This window comes from Jaculus jaculus, chromosome 10, assembly GCF_020740685.1.
Source record: "Jaculus jaculus isolate mJacJac1 chromosome 10, mJacJac1.mat.Y.cur, whole genome shotgun sequence".
Lineage (NCBI taxonomy): Eukaryota > Metazoa > Chordata > Mammalia > Rodentia > Dipodidae > Jaculus > Jaculus jaculus.
The window spans coordinates 96,740,785-96,766,381 of NC_059111.1; the positions used below are offsets into that span (position 1 = coordinate 96,740,785).

At 44.2% G+C, this 25,597-nt stretch overlaps 1 protein-coding gene and 1 non-coding gene across 2 annotated transcripts in view; one reads left to right on the forward strand and one right to left on the reverse strand.

Annotated features, from left to right (window-relative positions):
- Window positions 1-8,518: 8,518 nt before the first annotated feature.
- Window positions 8,519-25,597, forward strand: part of Nup205 (nucleoporin 205) — an 82,881-nt gene continuing 65,802 nt past the window's right edge. Inside the window, exons 1-7 of the mRNA XM_045160286.1 lie at window positions 8,519-8,584; window positions 14,148-14,290; window positions 18,801-18,972; window positions 20,061-20,205; window positions 20,516-20,675; window positions 21,252-21,480; window positions 24,115-24,279. Coding sequence (XP_045016221.1) covers window positions 8,557-8,584; window positions 14,148-14,290; window positions 18,801-18,972; window positions 20,061-20,205; window positions 20,516-20,675; window positions 21,252-21,480; window positions 24,115-24,279 — 1,042 coding nt within the window. The 5' untranslated portion in view covers window positions 8,519-8,556. The remainder of the gene's footprint in view (window positions 8,585-14,147; window positions 14,291-18,800; window positions 18,973-20,060; window positions 20,206-20,515; window positions 20,676-21,251; window positions 21,481-24,114; window positions 24,280-25,597) is intronic.
- Window positions 17,271-17,377, reverse strand: LOC123464237. The gene has a single exon (XR_006639471.1). It is a non-coding gene; the product is annotated as a U6 spliceosomal RNA (small nuclear RNA).

Sequence of the window (25,597 nt, forward strand, 5' to 3'; positions counted from 1 at the left end):
AATTCCAGGCTTTACTCTCTGTTGGAAGTAAGCAAAGAATCCCTCTTCTCATTATATCAGAGCCCGCTCCTAATATAAAACTAGGTAAAAAGGGCATGAGATAGCCCTCAAGGATGGGAAATGAGTAATGAAGTAAACTGCTTATTTGGTTTCTGTAAATAGCCTGTACCATAAGCCTTAATAGCCTGCACCATAAGCCTTAGTAGCCCGCACCGTAAGCCGTAGCAGCCTGCCTTAGACCACACTTTGCTACCCCCACCCAAGGACCCATGCAAATGCTGACCACCAAGGTCATAGGAAACTGATTGGTCCATGGGGGGCTTGAGCAATTTAAAATAATTGGCTTAGAAACTATGAAGTGGCACAAACTGACTGGCTCGCACCATGCGGGCTCCTGATGTTAAAAAATGATTGGTCTAATGCACAGGCTTTGTTAGAAACCCTATAAAAACTGTCCCGTTCCTGCATTCGGGGCTCTGCAGTCCTCTACCCCTGTGCGGTGTACGACTGTGGGCCCCAGCGCGCTTGGAATAAAATCCTCTTGCAGTTTGCATCAAGACCGCTTCTCATGAGTGATTTGGGGTGTCACCATATCCGGGCAGAGTGTGGGGTCCCCGTTTTGGGGGTACTACACTGGAATTCACTATATAATCTCAGGGTGGCCTCCAACTCACTGTAATCCTCCTACCTCTGCCTCCCGAATGCTGGGATTAAAGGCATGTGCCACTATGCCTGGCTGGATTCCAGCTTTTTATGGTTAGGGTAAAGGGATGACCTGCACCCCAATGATTTGATTTATAGGGTCAGGTGTGGGAAAGGGAGACAATGAAATCGGGGTCAGGATTGGTGACCTTCCATTTTCTTGGTTTGTTGTCTCAGACTCACATCCCCATTGAACACAAAAATGAATCCCCTCAGTACAGAGACGACTGCCCACATATTGATTCATGGGGCACAGGTAATAAGTGTGTATGAGCAAATTGAGTCCCCCAGGGGGGTCTCTCTTCCTTTGGCAGTTCCCAGGTGATAGAAGGCCAGAGGTCTGCAAGGTCTACCTGAAAGGTTGGTTGTTGATTCAGGTCTTTAACAGGAAGCTAGATAGGACCCTTCCTGTTTTGGTATTAGATAGCCTCCAGTCACAAGTTGGGGTTCCCGTATGGGGAGTCTCGAGATCCAGACACTCTGAGAGCTAAAGAAGGTAGGAGGAGGAGACAAGAAATTAAAGTCATAATGGCTGCCGAACCAACTTGATTCATAGGGGGTCGGTTGGATGTCATTGAGCCTGCCATCTGGAGTTGGGGGTCATCATATCTTCTGACCCACAAGGGTTTGATGTGGGGGTGGTGAATCCAAGTCTTAATTCCGTTGACCTTCACTGCTGTAGGGGTGGTGAGGATGATGGTATGATGTCCTTTCCACCAGGGGTCAAGGTTTTCTTTGTGATGCCTCTTGACCCAGACCAAATCTCTGGGATTGCAACCGTGTGGATTTGCAGGGGGCAGCCTGTATGTAGACTTGCCTCAGGATCAGGAAGATATTATCCTGGGCTGTCTGCAATGCCTGGACAGAATTAAGAAAATTAAACTAAGATATTTCTGCTAACAATTCTGACTGCAGCTTTGGGAGGAGAGGAGGGAGCCTCCCAAACACAGTTTCATAGGGGGTCAAAACAAAAGATGTAAGGGGTATTTCGGGTATGGAAAAGGGCTAAAGGTAGGAGGGCCGTCCAGGCCTGACCAGTTTCTAGGGTTAATTTACTTAAGGTCTCCATTAGGGTCCAGTTCATCCTTTCTACCTGTCCTGAGCTCTGGGGGTGATAAGTACAATGAAGTTTCCAATGAATCCCCAAAATTGTTATCAGTCCCTGTATAACCTGAGAAACAAAAGCAGGCCATTATCTGAGCCTAATAGCAGTAGGGAGGCCATACCTGGAGATAAGTTCCTCTAGGATCTTCTTGGCCCCAGTGGTAGCCGTTTCTCTCTTAGTAGAGAAAGTGTCAGTCCAACCTGAGAAAGTATCTATATAAACTAGAAGATAGTTACTGCCGTATTTACCTGGTTTTACCTCAGCAAAACTAACTTCCCAATATACTCCCCATGTTGTACCACTCTCTCTTCTATTGAGAGGCTGATGACCAGCAACTGGGTTGGTAACCCGGCAGGGTAGACACCTAGAAATACATTCATCTATGATGGGTTTGAGTGTGAAGATTTTGAAACGGGAAGAAGCATCGATTTCTCTTATTTTCCTTTGACCCAAGCGGGTGCCCTTATGAATCTGATGAACCAAGACCTTGGCCGTTTCTTCTGGGAGGATAAGCTGTCCTTCCTGAGTGTACCTCCATCCATCCCTGATATAGGCATGCTGAAGTGTATCAAAGTCTTGGTCATCTTTAGCAGTGTAGTTAGGAGTGTCGGGCAAGGTGGGTGCTGGCGGCATGACCAGCAGGTTGGAGTCCCCCATGGCTGCTTTGTTGGCAGCTTGACCGGCCAGTCTATTGCTCTGTGCTTCTATAGCGTCCCCTCTCTAGTGGCCAGCGCAGTGTATTATGGCCAATACCAAAAGAAGTCAGTTGATGGGGTGCTCCTCCACTTCTATTTTATTTTATTTTTTTGGCTTTTCTTTTCTTTTTTTTTTTTTCGAGATAGGGTCTCATTCTAGCTCAGGCTGACCTGTAATTCACTATGGAGTCTCAGGGTGGCCTCGAACTCACGGCAATCCTCCTATCTCTGCCTCCCAAGTGCTGGGATCAAAGGCGTGCGCCACCATGCCCAGCTCGCTCCTCCACTTTTAGAGTTACCCAAGGCTTGAGGAGGGAAAGCGAGCCCCATCACCCTCAGTCATCCAGTCCAGCCAGTTCCAAGACCTTTGGTGGGTTCCTGAGACCTCTTGTTTCTTCCTCCTCTGAGGGTATTCTCCCTTCCAATGGCCCATTTCTTACCAGTGGTCCAAAAACCAGGTGTCTCTTTTTACCACAAAAAAAAAAAAAAAAGTGATCCCGGATGAGCCCCTAAAGTGTTGGGCCAGGGGTCATGCACATAACTAGGCAGGTGGGATCCAGGTGGGGAGATACTTTGTGACTGTAGTTAAGGAACTAGTGGAGATGGGTGCAGGATGTCAGTAAGCTTAGAGGGTATTCTGAGAGGGGATCTGACTTCTTTTGGTTGGCTCAATTACAGGGAAATACCTTGTGGTAATTCCTGGAACTGTAGGTCAATAAGAGTACATGAACAAAGTGGAGGATGGTTAACAAAATGGAGCCCCTATGGTTTGCTTAGTCCTTACACCAGGGAAGCATTTACTTCTCTGTTTCCTATTCTCTATTTGTGTAGGATATGCTATCTTTTTGTTGTTTTGTTTTTTGTTTTTTGAGGTAAGGTCTAGCTCAGGCTGACCTGGAATTCACTATCTTGTCTCAGGGTGGCCTTGAACTTACAGTGATACTGCTACCTCTGCCTCTGGGAGTGCTGGGATTAAAGGCATATACCACCACAACAGGGTATATTTCATTTTTAAAAACTACATATTTTTATTTATTTATGTGTGAGAGAAGAATAGAGAAAGGGAGAGAATTGGCTCCAGGGCCTCTAGCCACTGAAAATGAAGTCCAGATGCATATGCCACTTGTGCATCTGGCTCTATGTGAGTGCTGGGGAATTGAACCCGGTCCTTCAGTTTTGCAGGCACATGCCTTAACCACTGAGACATCTGTTCAGCTAAATATTTCTTTCTTAGCTAGGATCCACATATGAGAGAGAACATGAAACGTTTGTTTTGCTGCCTGGGTTACCTCACTCCGTATAATCCTTTCTAGATCCACCCATTTCACTGAAAATTTTATAACTTCATTTTTCTTTACCGCTGAGTAGAACTCCATTTTTTAAATGTGCCACATCTTCATTATCCACTCATCAGTTGAGGGACATCTAGGCTGGTTCCATCTCCCAGCTATTGTGAACAGAGCAGCAATAAACATGGTTGAGCAAGTATCTCTAAGGTAGGGAGACGAGTCATTAGGATATATGCCTAGGAGTGCTATATCTGGGTCATATGGCTTTACATGGGTACTGACGAATCAGATTTGTGTGGTTGGGCTTTGCAGGCAAATGCCTTAAATGCTTAGCCATCTCTCCAGCCTCCATTACACAAACACTTTCTCTCTCTTTTGTTTGATATTTTGAGGTAGGGTATTGCTCTAGCCCAGGCTGGCCTGGAATTCACTGTGTAGTCTCAGGCTGGCTTTGAACTCACAGCAATCCTCCTACCTGTGCCTCCCGAGTACTGGGATTAAAGGCATGCACCACCATACTTAGCTACTCTCTTTTGTTCCGCCTCTCCAACCTGTATTCCACTGAGACTCCTCCTCTTTCCAAATAGTCCCTCTTGTATTTTGTTTTATTTTTGTTTTTGAGGTAGGGTCTTGATCTAGTCCAGGCTGAACTAGAATTCACTCTGTAGCACAAAACTGGCCTCAAACTCTTTGCAATCTTCCTACTTCAGCCTCCCAAGTACCTCTCCTACTTTGATGCCTATTCTCTCTTTCTTTATCTTCACACTCTCTCATTTATGTGATCTGTCTTTATGGGTACTGGGGAATCAAACTTGGGCTGGCAGGTTTGGCAAGCAAGTATCCACTGAGCCATCTCCCTAGTGTTGTTATTTCTTCTTTAATTGGTGGAGGAACTCGGGCTCACTACGTCAAATAATTTGTTCACTGTCACACAGCAAATCCCTGGGGAAGTAGGAACTGGATTTAGGGCAGTCTGTTTTGGGGGCCCCACCACAAGTCAATAACTTGCTATCCCTTCCACTGTTTTTATCATGCTCTTCCTGAAATCCTAGTTCTCTGGGAAATGGGAAGAGAACAGAAAACACAACACACAGCTGTAGAATCACCCTAAGCCAAGCCAAGGGAAGAAATGATACACATTTGCATTAATTCTAGTTGTCACTCTTGAACTTTTTTCTTGTTTGTTTTTCGAGGTAGGGTTTCACACCAGCCCAGGCTGATCAGGAACTCACTATGTAGTTTTCGGATGGCTTCGAACTCATGGCCATCCTCTGTCTCCAGAGTGTTGGGATTAAAGGCGTGTGCCACCACGCCCGGACCACGCCCTGCCTCTCGAATATTTTTTATGCCTTTGTTTTCTCTTGTTCTTTGCTGCTGAGTTTACATCATGTCCTGAACAGTTCAGTAGTTTATGTCAACCAGGGTCTTGTTCTCATATGAACAGTTTATCTGTGAGTGTTCTTAGACTGTGAACGCTCAGCTCTTTCCGCCCGCACACAGAAGCTCCTGGGTCCCTGTAAACTGCCTGCACAGGGCCAGCGCCACATGGTCATGCTATTGCACAATATATTTCAGGCTCATTTTTTAAAATTATTTTTTGTTTATTTTTATTTATTTATTTGAGAGTGTCAGAGAGAGAAAGAGGCAGATAGACAGAGACTAGGCATGCCAGGGTCTCCAGCCACTGCAAACGAACTCCAGATGCGCGCGCCCCCTTGTGCATCTGGCTAATGTGGGTCCTGGGGAATCAAGCCTCGAACTGGGGTCCTTAGGCTTCACAGGCAAGTGCTTAACTGCTAAGCCATCTCTCTAGCCCCAGACTCTTTTTTTTAAAGTTTTTTTTTTTTGGTTTATTTTTATTCAGTTATTTGAGAGTGACAGGCAGAGAGGGAGAGGTTGGGTGGGGAGAAAAAGAATGGGCACACCAGGGCCTCCAACCACTGCCAATGATCTCCAGATGCATGTGCCACCTTGTGCATATGGCTTATGTGGGTCCTGGGGAATCAAATCGCAAACCGGGTTCCTTAGGTTTCACTGAAAAGTGCTTAACCACTAAGCCACCCCTCCAGCCATAGTTCTGATCAGAGGACTTGATTTGCCATTAGTGTTTTTTTTTTTTGTTTTGTTTTTGCAGTCTGGTCTTTTTTAATGCAAGAGAGCAAGACAGTGGGGGGTGGTGGGAGGGAGGGAGGGAGAGAGAATTGGTGTGTCAGCCCCAGCCTCCAACCACTACTGCAACTGAGCTCCAGACCTGTGCGCCCCCTTGTGTGCATGCGACCTTGCGCACTTGTGTCACTGTGCGTCTGGTTCACATGGGATCTGGAGAGTCCAACATGAATCCTCATTCTCCGCAGCCAGGCATCTTTACTGCTAAGCCATCTCTCCAGCCCACCATTAGCATTTTTACTCTATCCTACTCAGCGTCCTGTAGTATGTACTCTCTTCAGGACTAAAAATCTGGCACAGAAAGCAATATAGAGGGCTGGAGAGATGGCTCGGTGGTTAAAGCACTTCCCTGTGAAGCCTAAGGGCACTGGGGAATTGAACTCTGGTTATTAGGCTTTGCAGGCAAGCATCTTAAGTGCTGATCCATCTCTCCAGCCCTCAAACTTCTTAATAAATCAGTAGCATAAAAAAAGTAAATGGCATGGGATGGAGTAATGGCTTAGTGGCTAAGGCATTTGCTTGCTAAGCCAAAGGACCCAGGTTCGATTCCCCAGGACCCTCGTTAGTCAGATGCACAAGGGGGTACATGCGTCTGGTGTGCCCATTCTCTCTCTCCCCCCTCTCTCCCTCTTTCTCTGTCAAATAAATAAATAACAATAAAATATTAAAAAAATAAATGTAGGCAACTGAAGCCATCTAATTAAAAAAAAAAAGTAAATGGCAAGCTGGGCATGGTGGTGTACACTTTAATTCCAGCACTTAGGAGGCAGAGTTAGGAGGATTGCCATGAGTTTAGGGCTAACCTGAAACTATATAGTGACTTCCAGGTTAGCCTGGGCTAGAGCGAGACCTACCTCAAAAAAAAAAAAAAACCCAAAACAAAACAAAACCCAAAATAAATGGTAATAATTATATTTCACTTTAAAAATTAGCAAACAAAGCAGGGCCTGGTGGTAGGGAAGGATTGCAAGGTCAAGTCCTGCTTGGGCTACAGGTGAGTTCAAGGCTATCTCGATAACTTAGTGAGATATTGTCTTAAAATAACAAGTGAAAAATCATAGACCATTTGCTTAGAATGAGTGAGGTCCTAGGTTGAATCCTGAGAACTGAAACCACAAATTAATCAATAAAAATAGGGCTGCAGAGATGGCTCAGTGGTTAAGGACCTTGCCTGCAAATACTAATGATTTGAGTTTGATTCCCCAGTACTCATATAAAGCTAGCCATACAGAGTGGTATCGCATGTGAAGTTTGCAGTTGCTAGAGGCCTGGTGTGCCCATTTTCTCTACCTGTCTGTCTCCCTTCTCTCTGTTTCTGCTTGCAAATAAAATAAAAAAACTTAAAAATTAAAAGAAACTAAATTAGCAAACTAAAATTTAACAAGTGATGAAAGTGGATTACTTTGTTGCTTTAGGTAGAAAAACACTTGGTTAGCTGGCTGTGGTGGCTGGCACATGCCTTTAATCCCAGCACTCAGGAGGCAGAGGTAGAGGATAGCCATGAGTTCGAGGCCACCCTGAGACTATATAGTAAATTCCAGGTCAGTCTGGGCTAGGGTGAAACTCTACCTCGAAATCAAAACAAAACAAAGCAAAAATAAATAAACACTTGGTGATTATGAATTATATTTCTAGGATTTGCTTCAAAGTTATCCGTGTTGGGGATGGGAAAGGAAATGTGTCAAGTTCTTGAAGCTGGGCAGTCATTCAAACTTTGCAGACGTCTAAAAATTTCATGATAAAGATTGTAATTTGCAGGCTGGGGAGATGGCTTAGTGGTTAAGCGTTTGCCTGTGAAGACTAAGGACCCCGGTTCAAGGCTCGATTCCCCAGGACCCAAGTTAGCCAGATGCACAAGGGGCGCATGCGTCTGGAATTCGTTTGCAGTGGCTGGAAGCCCTAGCACGCCCATTCTCTCTCCGTCTCTCTCCCTCTCTCTCTCTCTCTCTCTCTCTCTGCCTCCTCTCTGTCTGTCTTTCTGAAATAAATAAAAATAAACAACAAAAAAATTAAAAATAAAAAAGATTGTAATTTGCTTTGCTCTACTTGACTATGTCGACGCAATACACTTAACTAATGTCATGAACATTTAAGTGTGACCCTCCACTCCAGTCCACGAAGTAAGGGAGAAACAGAATTAAAGTTTCACTTGAAATGAAGTTAACGATATGGATTTGTGCCTTTTATAATACAGTAAGTGGGTATCATCTTAATACCTAGTCTTAGCATACCCTTTTCTGTTCCACAGATCTACCTGTTTCCATGCTGCCTAAGCCACTTCGCTCATTACTAGAAACTACAAGTCCCAGCATGCACTGCACCTTGAACGTCCAATCGAGGATCTCAAGTCTCCGACCGGTTTGCCCTCGCCTTCTTTGAATGAGTATGGTGCCGGTGGGGGGGCGGAAAAAAAAAGATGATTGTGAGACAGAGCAGATTTTGGCGTCTCTGAACACTGGGGTTGGGCCGAGCGCGCGGTTGGGAGGGAGCCCTCCAGCCCCCACCCGGGGAACCTTTCTGTTCAGGCATCACCGCGGACAGGCGCGACTTTGCCGGGGTCCTCCCCGCGGGCGCGGGGCCCGGGGAGTGCTTCTCCAAGATGGCGGCGCTGTTGGCGGTAAATTCGGGTAAGCGCGGCGGGGGCAAGACTGGGGGCGACAGCGCAGGGCGTGGTCCGGTTTTCACTGAGACTCGGGAGCCGGGAGGCTCTTCGCAATGCAGCCTCCCCCCCTCCTCCCGATCGCGTGAAGTGTTTGCTTTGGGCCCACGGTCCCGCCCCTCCCCAGTTTGAATGGCGCGCGTTGCCGCGCGGGGCTTGTGCTCTGCGCCCTGGCGTGCAGTCACCGCTCGCCGTCCAGACCGAGCTTGCTTCCTCTCAGCCTCCTCCCCGTGATGGGTCTGCAGGCAGGATTTCGCCACGACACGCGTCTAAGTGCCTCTGGCAATGAGGCCACCGTAGTCGAGGTGGTTTTAGGCGTCTGGCCGAGACTGCAAAAGGAAGCTCGGCTCAGAGCATGCTCCCCGGGTCTCTCGTGGGCTGTAGGAGGGTCCTGCAGGCTACGAAGACCTTAGGTGATGAAGCCAGTCACTCGGGGGAGGTGGGCGGGAAGGGGGTGCCTTGCCTGCCTGGTCTGCGGGTGTGACACCCGCCCGGCCTGCTTCTAGGACCTTTGCAATAGGCAGACCCTTGGGGATGGGTGGTAGCGAAATTCATGGAAGAGTCGGGGTGGCCTGTCACTTGGTGATATGAAACGCTTGGAAGAGTGGGTGCGTCTTGATAGTCACAATTCCTGGAATGCCCTACTTGCCATTAATAAGGCTTGGGGGATGGAGCAGTCCTGAAAACGTGGATTGAGAATGAATGAATGTTTTGCAGTACAAGGGCCTCTTGCATTTGCAAACGAACTTCAGAAACTTGCGCCACTTTGTGCATCTGGCTTTGCCTGGGTTCTGGGGAATTGAACTCTGGGCCCGCACACTTTGCAACCAAGAACCTTTAGCCATCGAGCCTTCTCTCCAGCTCTAAACCTGAGCTTTGATCAAACTATTCTAGGAACACTGTGGCAAATAGTTTTATAATTGGTGAAGGGTTATATTGATTGAACATTTACTGATTCTCAGCACTAGATTGTTACACTTCCTCTACTCAGTCATTCCCTTTCAAGTTCCATGAAGGAGCATACCTCATTTACATTATGTGGTTAAGTAACTTATCCAAAATTAAGCCAGATGTACAAGGGGGCGTATATATCTGGAGTTCGTTTGCAGTGGCTGGAGGCCCTGGCGTACCCATTCTTTTTCTCCCTGCCTCTTTCTCTGTCTGTCGCTCTCAAATAAATAAATAAAAATAAACAACAACAACGAAAAACCTAAGTGCTTAAAGTACTGTATACTGTGGTTTAAGCAATTAATTTTATGACATTATCTTAATGTATGTCAGTAATGAAATTACCTGTTTTGCATTGCTGTTTCTCTCTCCCAACTAGTGTAAATTTACAAGCAAGGCTTCCATGTGTGCTTAGTTGTTTGTTTTTTCAAGGTAGGCTTTCACTCTAGCCCAGGATAACCCGGAACTCACTCTGTAACCCCAGGCTGGCCTCAAACTCACAGCAGTCCTCCTACTTCTGCTGCCTGAATGTTACGATTGTAGTTATATACACTTCTTAGTAGGTCCTGAGTTGTTAGTAAGCAGGAGTAACTAAGGTTTGAACACAGTTGTCAACAGCTGCAAAGGGTATACATTCCGTAGAAGTTTGTATTCTTGATCATAGCCAAAAGGCTGAGAAGCATTTATTGTAAAACTTTATAGCAGGAGAGTTTCATGAGGAACAAGAGAAGGAAGTGTTTTTAATTTTTTTTTTTTCTAAGGTAGGGTCTCACTCTAGCCCAGGCTGACCTGGAATTCACTAGGTAATCTCAGGGTGTGCTCGAACTCATGGTGATCCTCCTACCTCTGCCTTCTGAGCACTGGGATTAAAAACATGCACTACCATGGCTTTTTTTTGGTGGGGGGGGCTTTCAAGGTAGGGTCTCATTCTAGCTCAGGCTGACATGGAATTCACTATGCAGTTGTCTTAGGGTGGCCTTGTACTCACTGTGATCCTCTTCTGGAAGCTTTGTTTGTTTTTTAGAGGTAGGGTCTCACTCTAGCTCAGGCTGCCTTGGAATTCACTATGTAGCCTCAAGGTGGCCTCGAACTCATGGTGATCCTCCTACCTCTGCCTCCTGCGTGCTGGGATTAAAGGCGTGCACCACCACACCTGGCTGGCTACCATATCTTTTTTTCCCTAATATTTTATTTATTTATTTGCAAGGAGGGAGGGAGGGAGAGAGAGAGAGAGAGAAAGAGAGAGAGAGGGGGAGGGAGGGAGGGAGGGAGGGAGGGGGGGAGGGGGAGGGGGAGAGAGAGGGAGAGAGAGGGAAGAAAGTTTCCTCTAGCCATTGCAAATGTACTCCAGATGTATGTACCACTTTGTGCGTCTGGCTTTACATGGGTACTGGAGGCTTGAACCCAAGTCATTAGGCATTGTAGGCAAGCACCTTAACCTCTGAGCTTTCTGTCCAGCCCTTTACCATATGTATATTTAAATATATTATTTTTATTTATTTGACAAAGAGGGAGAGAGGGAATGAAAATGGGCGCACCAGGGCCTCCAACCACTGTAGATGCACTTCAGACGCGTGTGCCCCTTTGTGTTTCTGGCTAACGTGGGTACTGGGGAATCAAACCTGGGTCCTTTGGCTTTGTAGGCCAATGCTTTAACTGCTGAGCCATCCCTCCAGCCCTACCATATCTTTTAAGAGAGAATCTCTCATTGAACCTAGAGCTCACCATTTCAGCTAGTCTTAACTAGCCAGCAAGCCCCCTAATCTGCCTGTCTCTGTCTCTCCAACACTGGGATTACCGTGCCTGGCTTGTATGTGGGTGCTGAAGATCTGTACCAGGTCATGATGTTTGCCCAGGAAGTGCTTTATTGACTGAGCCATCTTCCTAGTACTCTCCCCCGTTTAGTTCTTTGACAGTGCAGTGACTTCCTTGAGAGCATGTCTTACCTCGCTCCCCTCAGGTATCTTGTTTTTATCCTTCAGATGTTGACCTAATCGTGACTTCCTGGATCCTTTCCTTCCCTGACGTCTCTGACTGGCTCACATTCCCTTAGTATGTGCCCTCTTGCCCTGAGTAGCTCCCCTTCATACCACTTAGAAGACTGGCAAGTGGCACACACCTTTAATGACGGCACTCTGGAGGCTGAGGTGGGAGGATTGCTGTGAGTATAAGGCATCCTGGGGCTACAGAGTGAGTACCAGGTCAGCTTGGGTTAGAAGAGTAAGACCCTGCCTCAGAAAAACAAACAGAGGGCTGGAGAGATGGCTTAGCAGCTAGGGCGCTTGCCTGCAAAGCCAAAGGACACAGGTTCGATTTCCCAGGACCCATGTAAGGCAGATGCACAAGGGCGCCTGCATCTGGAGTTTGTTTGCAGTGGCTGGAGGTCCTGGTGCACCCATTTTCTCTCTGTCTACCTGCCTATTTCTGTATATCCCTCTCTCTCACACATGAATAAATAATAATAAAATATTAAAAAAATTAGTTTTTGAAAAAAACAATACTATATTTGTGTATAATTATATAACTGTATTTCCTCACTATGCTGTGTCATTTGATAAAAGAGTGAGTAAATATGATATGCTGGAGATATCCCAAAACAAAGGAAAACAAGTATTTCTTTTTTTAAAATTTTTATTTATTTGAGAGAGAGAGAGAGCGAGCGAGAGAGAGAGAGAGAGAGAAACAGGCATATAGATACAGAGAATGGGCACACCAGGGCCTCCAGCTGCTGCAACGAACTCCAGATGCATGTGCCACCTTGTGCACCTGGCTTACCTGGGTTCTGGGGATTTGAGCCTGGGTCCTTTGGCTTTGCAGGCAAGTGCTTTAACCAATAATCTCTCCAGCCCGGAAAGTAAGTATTTCTCAATGTGAGTAAATAACATGTTTTTTAAATTAGTTGTTTAAAACAAATTTATAACATTTCATTTGTAATTAGTAAAAAGTACTAAAATTGGGAAACTAAAGATAACTCTTGTACTTAGGTTTGGTGACATTTGCTGTGGACTGAGTAGGCAGTGTATGTGATTTCTGTGTGTGTTTTTATTACTGGCTGCCTCCTCATACTGGGGGGAAATGGAACTTTTCTGTATAATTCATTGAGGTTATTATATTAGTCATATATAATAACAAAGAAATTTAAGAGATGGCTTAGCAGTTAAAGGCACAGCATAGCCTTGTCAGCCCAGGTTCAATTTGCCAGAACCCACATAAATCCAGATGCACATAGGGGCACATGTGTCTGGAGTTCATTTGCATTGCTAAGTGTCCCTGGCATGCCCGTAATCACAGTCTCTCTTTTCTTCTCTCCCTCTCCAATAAATATAGTAAATATACATATAAAAGAAATTTTATTTCTTTAGATGTTCTGTTGTTTATTGAGTATTTTAAGGGTAGAAAATTTAAAGAACAACTTGAAACCCTGAGGCACGATCTCTCACTCTGTAGCCCAGGCTGGCCCGGAACTCACAGCAACCCTTCTTCCTCCGCCTCTTGACTTCTGGGACTGAAAGCATGTGCCACCATGCCCAACCTTGGCCACAAACTTTGGATCCTCTTGCGTCAGCTTCTCAAGTGTTAGGATTACAGATGGTGTGCCTTCATACCTGGTTATTTTGTAAGCTTTTAGTCAGATTTCTGAACTATTTCTCAAGAGAAATTGTTTCTAATTTGCCCACAGCTTTTTTTCTCCAGTGCTGGGGATTGAACCCAGGGCCTTGTGCTCTGCATTGCCCTCCATTGTAAGTCAGTGTCAAGGCTTTCTTCCCCTCAGTACCATGTGCCACTCAGTTGCCAGTTCTATCTCTGCTCTTAGGCATTTCCTAACCATTCAACTGTCCTTCCCTTACTTCTGCTGCCATCAGATGGCCGCCTTCCTGTTTGCTTTGCTTCCCCACTTCTGTCCCAGGACACTTATTAGAGCACCCACTGTTTACCACAGCAGTGTTTTTTTTTTTTTTTAAATCTTTTATTTCTTTTTTTTTTTGTTTTATTTTTATGTATTTGTTTGAGAGTGACAGACAGAGAGAGAAAGAGGCAGAGAGAGAACGGGCGTGCCAGGGCTTCCAGCCACTGCAAACAAACTCCAGACACATGTGCACCCCCTTATGCATCTGGCTAACGTGGGTCCTGGGGAATTGAGCCTTGAACCAGTGTCCTTAGGCATCAGAGGCAAGTGCTTAACTGCTAAGCCATCTCTCCAGACCCCCTTTTTTTCTTTTTATCAGGCAGGGTCTCACTCTACCCCAGGCTGACCTGGAATTCACTATGTAGTCTTAGGGTGGCCTCGAACTCATGGCAATCCTATCTCTGTCTCCTCAGTTCTGCCATTAAAGGTGTGCACCACCATGCCTGGCTGAAAGCATACTTATCTTATTGCTGAAAAAATTATACTAAACTGTACTTCTGTTTCTGGTTTGTGTATGTCACTTCTTATATTAGAATGTAGACAAGTGCTTGCTTTGGGAAAAGCAGATGTATTAGAAAGTAGACACTAGTGTGAATAACTTTGGAATGATAACCTGATGTTATTTTCCAAATGTATGGTGTATTTGATGCTAGCTTTATTATTATTTTTTTTTAAGCTGCTAGTCTGTGGGGACCTTACAAAGACATTTGGCAAACAGTTGGAAGTGCTCTTTGGAGAAGACAACCTGATGCTGTCCACCGTCTTGACATGATTTTGAAGAAACACAAGCCTGACTTCATCTCACTGTTCAAAAACCCAGTAGGAATCTTTCTTATTTGCTTCTTGGATTTTTTTTTAAAGAATTGAAGGAACAAGTAAACTGTTATTACATGTAAATTAAATGTTGTTTGAACTGTTGAAGTACTTCAAGTTTTGTCTGAAATGTAATTTTTTTGTGGGAGCAATTAATGTCTTTATATTCTCCAAATAACTTAATATGGAATTTGTCTCCAGCAAAGAGATAAGCTTAATAATATTTTTGTTTGTTTTGTTTTTTGAGATAGGGCTCTCAGTCTTCCTCAGGATGATCTGGAACTCCTACCTCTGCCTCCTGAGTGCTGGGATTAAAGGCGTGTGTCACCATGCCTGCCTAAGCTTAATTAAAAAAAAATTTTTTTTACTTGCAAGCAGAAACAGAGAGAAAGAGAATGAACATGAATATGGGCATGCCATGGGCTCCAGCCACTGCAAATGAATTTCAGATGCATGAACTACTTTGTGCATTTAAGAGTCTTTAAGAGGTTATTGGAGAATCAAACCTGGGTCCTTAGTCTTCACAGGCAAGCGCCTTTACCATTAAGCTATCTCTTTAGCCTTCTTTTAAATTTTTTTTTTGAGGTAGGGTCTCACTCTAGCTCAGGCTGACCTGTAGTCTCAGGGTGGCCTCAAATTTACAGTGATCCTCCTACCTCTGCCTCTCCAGTGTTGGGATTAAAGGCGTGTGCCACCACACCCGTTTTTTTTTTTTTTTTTTTTTGTTTGTTTTTTTTTTGTTTTTTGAGGTAGCTGACCTGGAATTCCTTATCATTTCAGGCTGGCCTCGAACTCATGGCGATCCTCCTACCTCTGCCTCCCAAGTGCTAGTATTAAAGGCATGTGCCACCACACCCGGCCTCTTTTCAATTTACTTATTTATTTCGTTTTTTGAGGCAAGGTTTCACTCTAGTCCAGGCTGACCTGGAATTCACTATGTAGTCTCAGGGTGGCCTCAAACTCACAGGGATCCTCCTACTTCTGCTTCCTGAGTGCTGGGATTAAAGGTGTGTGCCACCATACCTGGCTTCTTTACAATTAAATTTATTTATTTATTTTCCCCATGGTAGGGTCTTGCTCTAGCCCAGGCTGACCTGGTATTCACTGTGTAGGCAATCCTCACTCTGGAATGCTAGGATTAAAGGCTTGCACATACCCAGTTTTTTTTTTTTTTTTTTCATGTAAGAGTTTCTCCTTTATTTTATTTTATTCTTTATTTTTTTTTGATGTAGGGTTTCACTCTAGCCCAAGCTACCTTTGCCTCCCAAGTGCTGGGATTAAAGGCATGTGCTTTATTTTACTTTTTCAGAATAGTTTTGTGTTTATAAAGTCATTTACATTTTCATACAAATTTTAGAATAAACAGTGCTATTTTAAACAAAGGAGTCCCTAGAATTAGATTGAGATTTCAGTGACTCTGTAGTTCGATAGTGGAGAGAACTGATGACAATATTGATTTTTTTTTCCCCCAGGTAGGGTCTCACTCTAGCCCAGGCTGATCTGGAATTCCCTGTGTAGTCTCAGGGTGGCCTTGAACTCACAGCGATCCTCCTACCTCTGCCTCCTGAGTGCTGGGATTAAAGGTGTGTGCCACCACACCCAACAGAAAGAGGGGCAGACAGAATGGGTGGTCAGGGCCTCTAGCCTCTGTAAGCAGACTCCAAATGTATCTACCACTTTGTGCATCTAGCTTTACATGGAAACTATGGAATCAGATTCGGGTCATTAGACTTTATTGGCAAGCTCCTTAACTGCTTAGCCATCTCTCTAGCCTGTTACTGAGATTTAATCCACAAGCACAATACTTGTCTCAATGTATTTAAGAATTTGTTTAACTTTAAAAAATTTTTTTATTCTTTTATTGGGGGGGGGGAGGGAAAGAGGCAGACAGAGAGAGAGAGAGAGAGAGAGAGAGAGAGAGAGAGAGAGCATGGGTACGCTAGGGCCTCCAGCTATTGCAAACGAATGCTGCCTTGTGCATCTGGCTTACATGGGTCCTGGGAAATAGAACTGAGGTCCTTTGGCATTGCAGGCAATCGCCTTAACTGCTAAGCCATCTCTCCAGCCCTTGTTTACTGAAAGTTTTCATACATGTATTTAATGTATTTTGATCATATTCCCCTCCTAGTACCTTCTCTTTTTCCCCCTCCCCTATCTTTCTTCTACGGAACCCCTTCTTTCCAGTTAGTCCCTTTTCTACTTTGGTGTCTTTTTTATTTTATTTTTGTTTTTTTTTTTTTCTGGGTAGGATCTCACTCTAGCCCAGGCTGGCCTTGAACTCACAGTGATCCTCTTACCTTGGCCTCCTAAGCGCTAGGACTAAAGGTGTGTGTCACCATGCCCAGCTGATACCTTTTTAAAATTAAAAAAAAATTTTTTTATTTATTATTTATTTTTTGGTTTTTCAAGGTAGGGTCTTACTCTGGCCCAGACTGACCTGGCATTCACTTTGTAGTATCAGGCTGGCCTCGAACTCATGGCTATCCATCCTCTTACCTCTGCCTCCTGAGTGCTGGGATTAAAGGAGTGCACCTTCATGCTCTGCTCTTTTAAAAATATTTTTATATTTTTATTTTAAATATTTTTATTTATATTTATTTATTTGAGAGCAACAGACAGAGAGAGAAAGAGGCAGAGAAAGAGAGAGAATGGGCATGCCAGGGCCTCCAGCCAATGCAGATGAACTCCAGATGCGTGTACCCCCTTGTACATCTGGCTGACGCAGGTCCTGGGGAATCGAGCCTCAAACCAGGGTCCTTAGGTTTCACAGGCAAGCACTTAACTGCTAAGCCATCTCTACAGCACCTCTTTCTTTTATTTATTTTTTATTTTTTTAAATTCTTTTTAAAATTTTTATTAGCATTTTCCATGATTATAAAAAAATATCCCATGGTAATCCCCCCCCCCCACTTTCCCCTTTGAAATTCCATTCTTCTTCATATTACCTCCCCATCACAATCATTGTTTCTTTTCTTTTTGTTTTTTAAATTGTATGGAGTGCTTCACAAAATTGTGTGTCATCTTTGTGTAGGCACTATGCTTTGTATCTTTGTATCTTTCCAATTTTTATATGTGTACTGCTGAAGTGAGTACTTTTTTTTCTTTTTGGTTTTTCAAGGTAGGGTTTCACTCTAGCCCAGGCTGACCTGGAATTTACTATGTAGTTTCTGGGTGGCCTTGAACTAACAGCAATCCTTTTACCCCTGCCTCCCAAGTGCTGGGATTAAAGGTGTGCACCGCCCTGCCTGGTTCTTTTTGTTTTTTTTTTTTGAGATTGGGTCTTATTGTAGTTCAGACTGGCCTTGAACTCATGATGATCCCACTGCCTCAGTCTCCAGATGGAAATGCAGCCATTAATCCACTGTGTCCAGCTACATAAATATGAACACGATCGGGCTGTATTACATGTCAGTTACTGAATATTTGAGTCAAAGTCCTTTAGGGAAGTTGGGGATGCAGCTCAGTGGCAGAGCATGTGCCTGGCATGCACAGAGGTGTGGCTTCTTTCCCTAGCACCACAAACAGAACAAGAATCTTTTAGGAAACAAGATGACATCTTGTGTTTATAAACTGTGATTCACTTACTAAGTGTACTATTACGTATTTCAGTTCATTTGTTATTTTCCATTTGAGGGCTTTTAAACTTTTATTTATTGGATATGTAACTGGAAAAAATGTGTTAAATAGAATGTTATTGTTTGTGCCTTCTGTAAACTGTAGTTGGAGGATTGGGACTAAAAAGCTGAAGGTAATGCAAAATATTACTTTTTAAGTATCTAACGCTAGAATATCTGACAAGAGGAGCTAAAATTTATGATGTTACCAGGCTTTGTCATCAGTTTTTCCTCCTTTTTAAAAGTATTTTTATTTATTAAATTTATTAAATTAATTAATTATTTATTTTTTATTTATTATTTTATTTATTAAAATTGAGAGGACGAGAAAGAAACAGAGAGAAAGGCAAATAGAGAGAGAATGGGCACACCAGGGCCTCCAGCCACTGCAAACAAACTCCAGACTCATGTGCCACCTTGTATATCTGGATTACTTGGGTCCTGGGGAATCAAACCTAGATTCTTTGGCTTTGTAGGCAAGTGCCTTAACCAGCTAAGCCCTCTTTCCAGCCCATTTTTTCCCCTTTCTGAAAATATTTTATTGTTTGTTTGCTGATTTATTTATGAGATAGAAAGAGAATGGGTATGCCAGGGCCTCTAGCTACTGCAGACGAACTCCAGACACATGTGCCACTTTGTGCATCTGTCTTTACACGGGTGCTAGGGAATTGAACCTGGGTCCTTAGGCTTTGTATGCAAGTGCCTTAACTGATGAGCTATCTTTCCAGCCCTCTCCTGTTCTTTTCTGATAGGGTCTTAGGTTGTAGCCTCAGCTGGCCTTGAACTCCTGGCTTTTGTGCCCCTGTAATCGGGTTCTGAATTATAGGCATGTGCTACCACTGTCTTGAACCTTGCTTCCAGTATTCTGTTTTCATTACTTGATTATAATTTTGTCATTCTAGCCGAAAAATGTTCAACAGCATGAGAAGGTTCAGAAAGCCAATACAGAGGGAGTTGCCATCCAGGGACAACAGGGAACCCGAATTCTTCCCGAACAGCTCATTAAAGAAGCCTTTGTGCTCAGCGACCTTTTTGATATTGGAGAATTGGCTGCTGTTGAGCTTCTCCTTGCTGGTAGGTTGACATTTAACTGAAACTGTGCTAAGGTACTGCGGAATTATAAAGGTGCACATTCATAATTCAAAATATTTTATTGTTTAAATATCAGGTAGGTTTTAATTTTTTAGTTTTTATTTATTTTTTTTTTTTGAGGCAGGGTCTTGCTATAGCCCAGGCTGACCTGGAATTCACTGTGTAGTTTCAGGATGGCCTTAAACTCACAGCAATCCTCCTACCTCTGTCTCCCGAGTGCTGGGATTAAAGGCATGTGTCCTCGCCCAACTAAGTTAAGATTTTAAAAAATATTTTATTTATTTATTTGACCGGGGGTGGGGTGGGGTGGGGGAGGGAAGGAGGGAGGTAATGGGCACGCCAGGGCCTCAAGCCAGTGCAAACAAACTCCAGACTCAAGCGCCCCCTTGTGCATTTGGCTAACATGGGGCCTGGGGAATCAAACCTGGGTTCTTTGGCTTTGCAGGCAAACGCCTTAACTGCTAAGCTATTGCCTCTTTGCGGTGCTTCTCATTGCCCAGTCCTCTGTCTGCCTGGAGCTTCTCAAACTCATTATTCATATTAATCTGTGACACCATAGTGCGGACTTTGTATGTCAATCCCTGCTCCATCAGCTCATCTATAAAGCCCTAATTTTAGTTTATTTATTTATTTATTTATTTTTTTTGATTTTTGAGGTAGGGTCTCACTCTAGCTCAGGCTGACCTGGAATTCACTATGTAGTCTCAGGGTGGCCTCGAACTCACGGCGATCCTCCCACCTCTGCCTCCCCAGTGCCGGCATTAAAGGCGTGCGCCACCATGCCCGGCTCCCTAATTTTAGTTTTTAATGTGAATAAAACTAAAGTAAGCATTGAGTAAAATTGCTGTTATGGATAAAACATGGGGATCAGATGCAAGCGCAAGTGAGAGTGTGGACCGTGGTGGGTGTCCCAGGACTGCTGGAGTTCTCCTGCCAGCCATATGTGCCTGCGGTGGCCAGTGGACCTGAGACGCTGCGCTTAATTCAGTGGAATGCTGGCACATTTGCTGGATATTTCACTTCGTACACCCATTTGTGATTTCTTAAACTTTCTCACCTTCCTTTTCTAGGGGAGCACCAGCAGCCCCATTTCCCTGGCCTCACCAGAGGATTAGTGGCTGTTCTTTTATACTGGGATGGAAAGCGGTGCATTGCAAATTCCCTCAGAGCCCTCATACAGTCTCGACGAGGAAAGACGTGGACTCTGGAACTCAGGTCTGTTTGCTTCTCGGGGTTGCAGAAGTTAATTTGTAGTTACTTGGAAATGACAGTCTCTCATTAATGGATACAGTCTCAGTAAAGGTGATCTATCTAAGCTGGAGAGCATATACTCTGTTACTCTGTCCAGAATGACAGCAATGAAAAAAGAATCTCTCCTGTTTACATAAGAAACATAATTAGATGATTTAACCTCTGATTTAGAAGGGGGAAAGCCATCAGGTTGTCATTCATCCTGGTTGTTTTTAGGAATGGATTGTCATTAAAGCGTTATTGTTCAACACAGCTTTATTTCTTTTCATTGTAGCCCAGAGATGGTTTCCATGACAACACGCTTTACAGATGAGCTGATGGAGCAGGGATTGACGTACAAAGTCCTCACTCTGGTGTCGCAGATTGATGTGAATAATGAGTTTGAGAAGCTCCAGCGAGAGAGAGGCCTGGGCAGTGAGAAGCACCGCAAAGAGGCAAGTGTGCTGTAGGCCGGCTCGCGTGGGGCTCGCGTGGCTGTGTCGGCTCCCAGGCAGGAGTCATACCTGGCTACTCCCACCACGCCCGAAGAGGCCTTTCGGAGTGTTAGTCTGCTGCATCCGTGAACTTCCCTTGCAGGTGTTTCATCTTCTGTGTAGTCTAGTCACGTGTGTGCCATTTCTAGCTCTTTCTGAAGTGAATTCAAGGACTTGATCATCACAGTTTCTTTTAGGAATTTAATGGTGAGAAATAAGCCAAGGAGTTCTTCACAATTCCAGATGTTGTCAGATCACATGTGATCCTGTTCAGATAGGTTCATATTGTGAATCTTTCTTTTTTTGAGGTAGGGTTTCACTCTAGCTCAGGCTGACCTGGAATTAACTATGTAGTCTCAGGGTGGCCTCGAACTCATAGTGATCCTCCTATGTCTGTCCCCCAAGTGCTGGGATTAAAGGTGTGCGCCACCACACCCAGCAATATTGTAAATCTTTATGAAAGATAGTTTTACATTTGTAATAGACCAGGTTTCACTGTGACTTATTTATACTGATAATCGTGTTTATTATTTGCAGGTTTCTGATCTCATCAAGGAGTGCAGACAGTCTCTGGCAGAAAGTATTTTTGCTTGGGCTTGCCAGTCACCATTAGGCAAAGATGACACTCTTCTTCTTATTGGACATTTGGAAAGAGTGACCGTTGAGGCTAATGGATCCTTGGATGGAGTGAATCTGGCTCTTCTGATGGCGCTTCTGTACTGTTTTGATACCAGTTTTATAGAGCCAAGCACCGAGGAACGGGATGGTATTGAATTTTATACCTTTATGTATTGCTCTGTGTGTGTGTTTGAGACAGAACTCAGTGTACACTATATAGCCCAGGCTGACCTTGGACTCTTTCTTTTTTTTAATTTTTAATTTTTATTTTTGGAGTTTCAAGGGTCTCTAGTTCAGGCTGACCTGGAATTAACTACATAGTCTCAGGGGGCCCTCGAACTCATGGCTGTGCTTCTACCTCTCTTTGAAGTGCTGGGATTAAACGCTGTGCCACCATGCCTGGCTTGAACTTTTTTTTTTAAATTTAAAATATAGTATACTCTTTTTTATTTTTATTTATTTATTTGAGATCGAGCAAGAAAGAGGCAGAAAGAGATAATGAGTGTGTGTACACCAGGGCCTCCTGCCACTGCAAACACTCCAGGCGCTGGCACTGCTTTGGGCATCTGGCTTTATGTGGGTACTAGGGAATTGAACCCAGGCCATTAGGCTTCTCAGGCAAATGCCTTTAACTCCAGCCCTGACCTTGAACTTTTGATCTTTCCGTCTCAACCTCTTGAATACTTGGATAACAGATATATGCCACATACCTGGTAATGCATTTGTTTAAAAAGTTACTTATTTGCATGTAGAGAAGGTAGAAGAGAGATAGAGAGAATGGGCGCTCAATGGCCTCCAGCCCTGCAGACAAACTTGAGATACACGCGCCACTTTGTGTATCTGGCTTTCTGTGAGTATTGGGCAATTAAAACGGGATTGTTAGGCTTTGCAGGTAAGCACCTTAACTGCTGAGCTCTCTCCAGTCTTAGTAAATACATTTATATTCAAAAATCAGATTAAAAAAAACTCAGATTTTATATTGGAGAGATAACATTCAAGAGAAGAAATGTGTGCAGTTAAGCTGTATTGAATATTTCTATGTGGGATCACATTTAAAGGTAAGCTCCTAGATCAGTGATAGGGGGACTGCTCAGCTTCTCAGGAGCACTGTGGGAAGCATCTGTGGCAGTTGTTCCTATGGCACTGAAGGATTTGTTTCTTATAAGATTCACAGCAAATCTGTTAAAGGATATAAATGTTCACGAGTTACTCATGCCTAGTTTCCTATAACTATTTCTTATTATATTTTTATTTTATTAGTTTCAGGTTTTGGCTTTTTTTGTTTTGTTTTGGTTTTTCGAGGTAGGGCTCACTCTGGCTCAGGCTGACCTGGAATTCACTATGTATTCTCAGGATGGCCTCGAACACACGGCGGCAATCCTCCTACCTCTGCCTTCCGAGTGCTGGGATTAAAGGCATGCGCCACCATGCCCGGCAGGTTTTGGCTTTTTAAGAAAACATTTTATTTATTTATTGGAGAGAAAGAGCGGGGGTGGGGGGTTGGGGGAGAGAATGGGTGCATCAGGGCCTCCAGCGACTGCAAATGCGCTCCAGACGCATGCGCCACCTTGTGCATCTATTAATGTGGGTACTGGGGAATCAAACTTGGGTCTGTAGGCTTCTCAAGCAAGTGCCTTAACTGCTAAACCATCTCTCCAGCCCAATTTTTGGCTTTTTTTAGAGGTAGGATCTCACTGTAGTCCAGGGTGGCCTCAAGCTCACAGTGATCCTCCTGCTTCTGCTTCCCAAGTGCTGGGATTAAAAGTGTGTGTCACCACGCCCTCGTTCTTATTATATTTTTATTTTATTTTATTATTATTTATTTATTTGACAGAAAGAGAATGAAAATGGGTGAAAGAGAGAATGCCAGGGCCTCCTGCTGCTGCAGACAAACTCCAGACACATGTACTATTCCAGCTTTATGTGGGTACTGGGGAGTTGAACCTGGAGCCACTAGGCTTTGCAAGCAAGTGCTTTAACCACTGAGCTATTTTCTAGCTCCCATGTTATATATTTATTTTTAAATTTTTAAAAAAATTTATTTATTTATTTGAGAAAGAGAGAGAGAGAATGGTGCGGCAGGGCCTCCAGCCACTGCAAACGAACTCAGGATGCATGCGCCACCTTGTGCATCTAGCTTACATGGGTCATGGGGAATTGAGCCTCCAACCAGGGTCCTTAGGCTTTACAGGCAAGTGCTTAACTCTTCATCCCCCATATTATATATATATATATTTTTAATTTTTTTTTAATTTACTTGAGAGCGACAGACACAGAGAGAAAGACAGGTAGAGGGAGAGGGAGAGAATGGGTGCGCCAGGGCTTCCAGCCTCTGCAAACGAACTCCAGACATGTGCGCCCCCTTGTGCATCTGGCTAACGTGGGACCTGGGAAACCGAGCCTCGAACCGGGGTCCTTAGGCTTCACAGGCAAGTGCTTAACCGCTAAGCCATCTCTCCAGCCCCCATATTATATTTTTAAACCTCTCATGAGAAACCGAATCTTGACTATAATTTCAGTTGTATTTTATCTTGGACATAATTTTTTATTTGTGTCTTATATTTATGAAAGTCATTGAAAGAAATTAAAGTTACTTTCATTTATCATGTGTATAATACTTCATAGCAGTGTCATTTTTGATTTGTCAAGCATTAGTAAGTAATATTAGTTAGTCATGATTCTTTTTTGAAAATGCTCAAGTTTTTTGACTTGGACATTATTCCGGGGTCAGAAGTGAAAATACCTGTATTTTATTTGGTAAAATAGTCCGTTGTGCTTTCAGATATGATCCATCGTCTTCCACTGCTGACGGAGAGACAGTACATTGCCACAATTCACTCTCGCCTGCAGGACGCGCAGCCTTGGAAGCTGCCGGGGCTGCGAGCCACTGTGAGGCTGGCTTGGGCGCTGGCATTGAGGGAAGTCTCCCAGTTACCTGACGTGACAGGTGAGTTGTAGGTAAGTGTTTTCTTATGAGAAACAGTGTATCAGGGACCCCTAAAAGTTTGGAGGGGGGTTATATTTGACATATGTAAGTGTCAACATAGGAAAATAGGAGTTCTACTAGATGAAACTTTGTAAGTGAAATACATACCTTTCTTGTTGCTTAGAAGCAATTATATGAATTAGTTTCAAGAATCCCTTTGTTGGATCTAGTGACACATCTCTGCTGCCTTCAGAGTAATAGTTGCAGTGTTGGGCTGGGTGGAGCAGTGGCTCGGCAGTTAAGAGCGCCGCCTGTGTACGCGTGAGCGCCTGAGGAGGCTTGGGAGACTGCTGGAGTGCAGTTGGCTGGACGCACATAACAGCTTGCCCCATAACTCAGTCCATTAGAGGGGCAGAGACCGGAGAGTCACTGGGGCTCAAGGAAAAGTCAGGAAGCTCTGGGCTCAGTAAAAAATTCCAGCTCAGACAGGAATTAAGAAGAGTGACGGAGGATACCCTATGTTTGTTATTTAAAAATTTTTTTAATTTAAAAATCCCTCCCTCCCTCCCTCCCTCCCTCCCTCCCTCCCTCCTTCCCCTCCTCCCTTCCTTCCTTCATTTGATTATTTGAGAGAAAGTCAGAGAGAGAATGATCACACCAGGGCCTCCAGCTTCTGCAAATGAACTCCAGACACATGCGCCACCTTGTGCGTCTGGTGTATGTGGGACTCAAACCTGGATCGTTTGGCTTTGCAGGGAAGCGCCTTTACTGCTAAGCTATTTCTCTAGCCCTGTTTGTTATTTATTTATTTAAGAGAGAAAGAGCAAGACAGAGAATCGGTACACTGCGGGCTTCTAGCCACTGCAAATGAACTCCGGTTGCATGTGCCACCTTGTGCATCTGGCTTTATGTGGGTACTGTGGAATTGAAGTCAGGGCCTTAGGCTTTTCAGGCAAGCACTTTGTAGTTTTTTGATGGAAGGATGCAACAGCCTATGACACGCTCTTAACAAAAATGTGAAATCAACCGGGCGTGGTAGTGTACACCTTTAATCCCAGCACTCGGGGGACAGAGGTAGGAGGACTGCCGTGAGACTACATAAGGAATTCCAGGTCAGCCTAGACTAGAGTGAGACCCTACCTTGAAAAACCAAAAAAAAAAAAAAAAGGGAAATCAAATCCTCTCCAGAATAAGTACCCGCCTGTCTATCTAGAGGGGCAACGTGGACTTCTGCATGCAGGGCCTGGTCAGAGTGCGGAAAACTCATTCCTTCAGCAAATAAAAGGCAAAGCAAGATGAAGAGATGTTGAGGAAGCTGCAGATGTGCTAGTTAACTGCT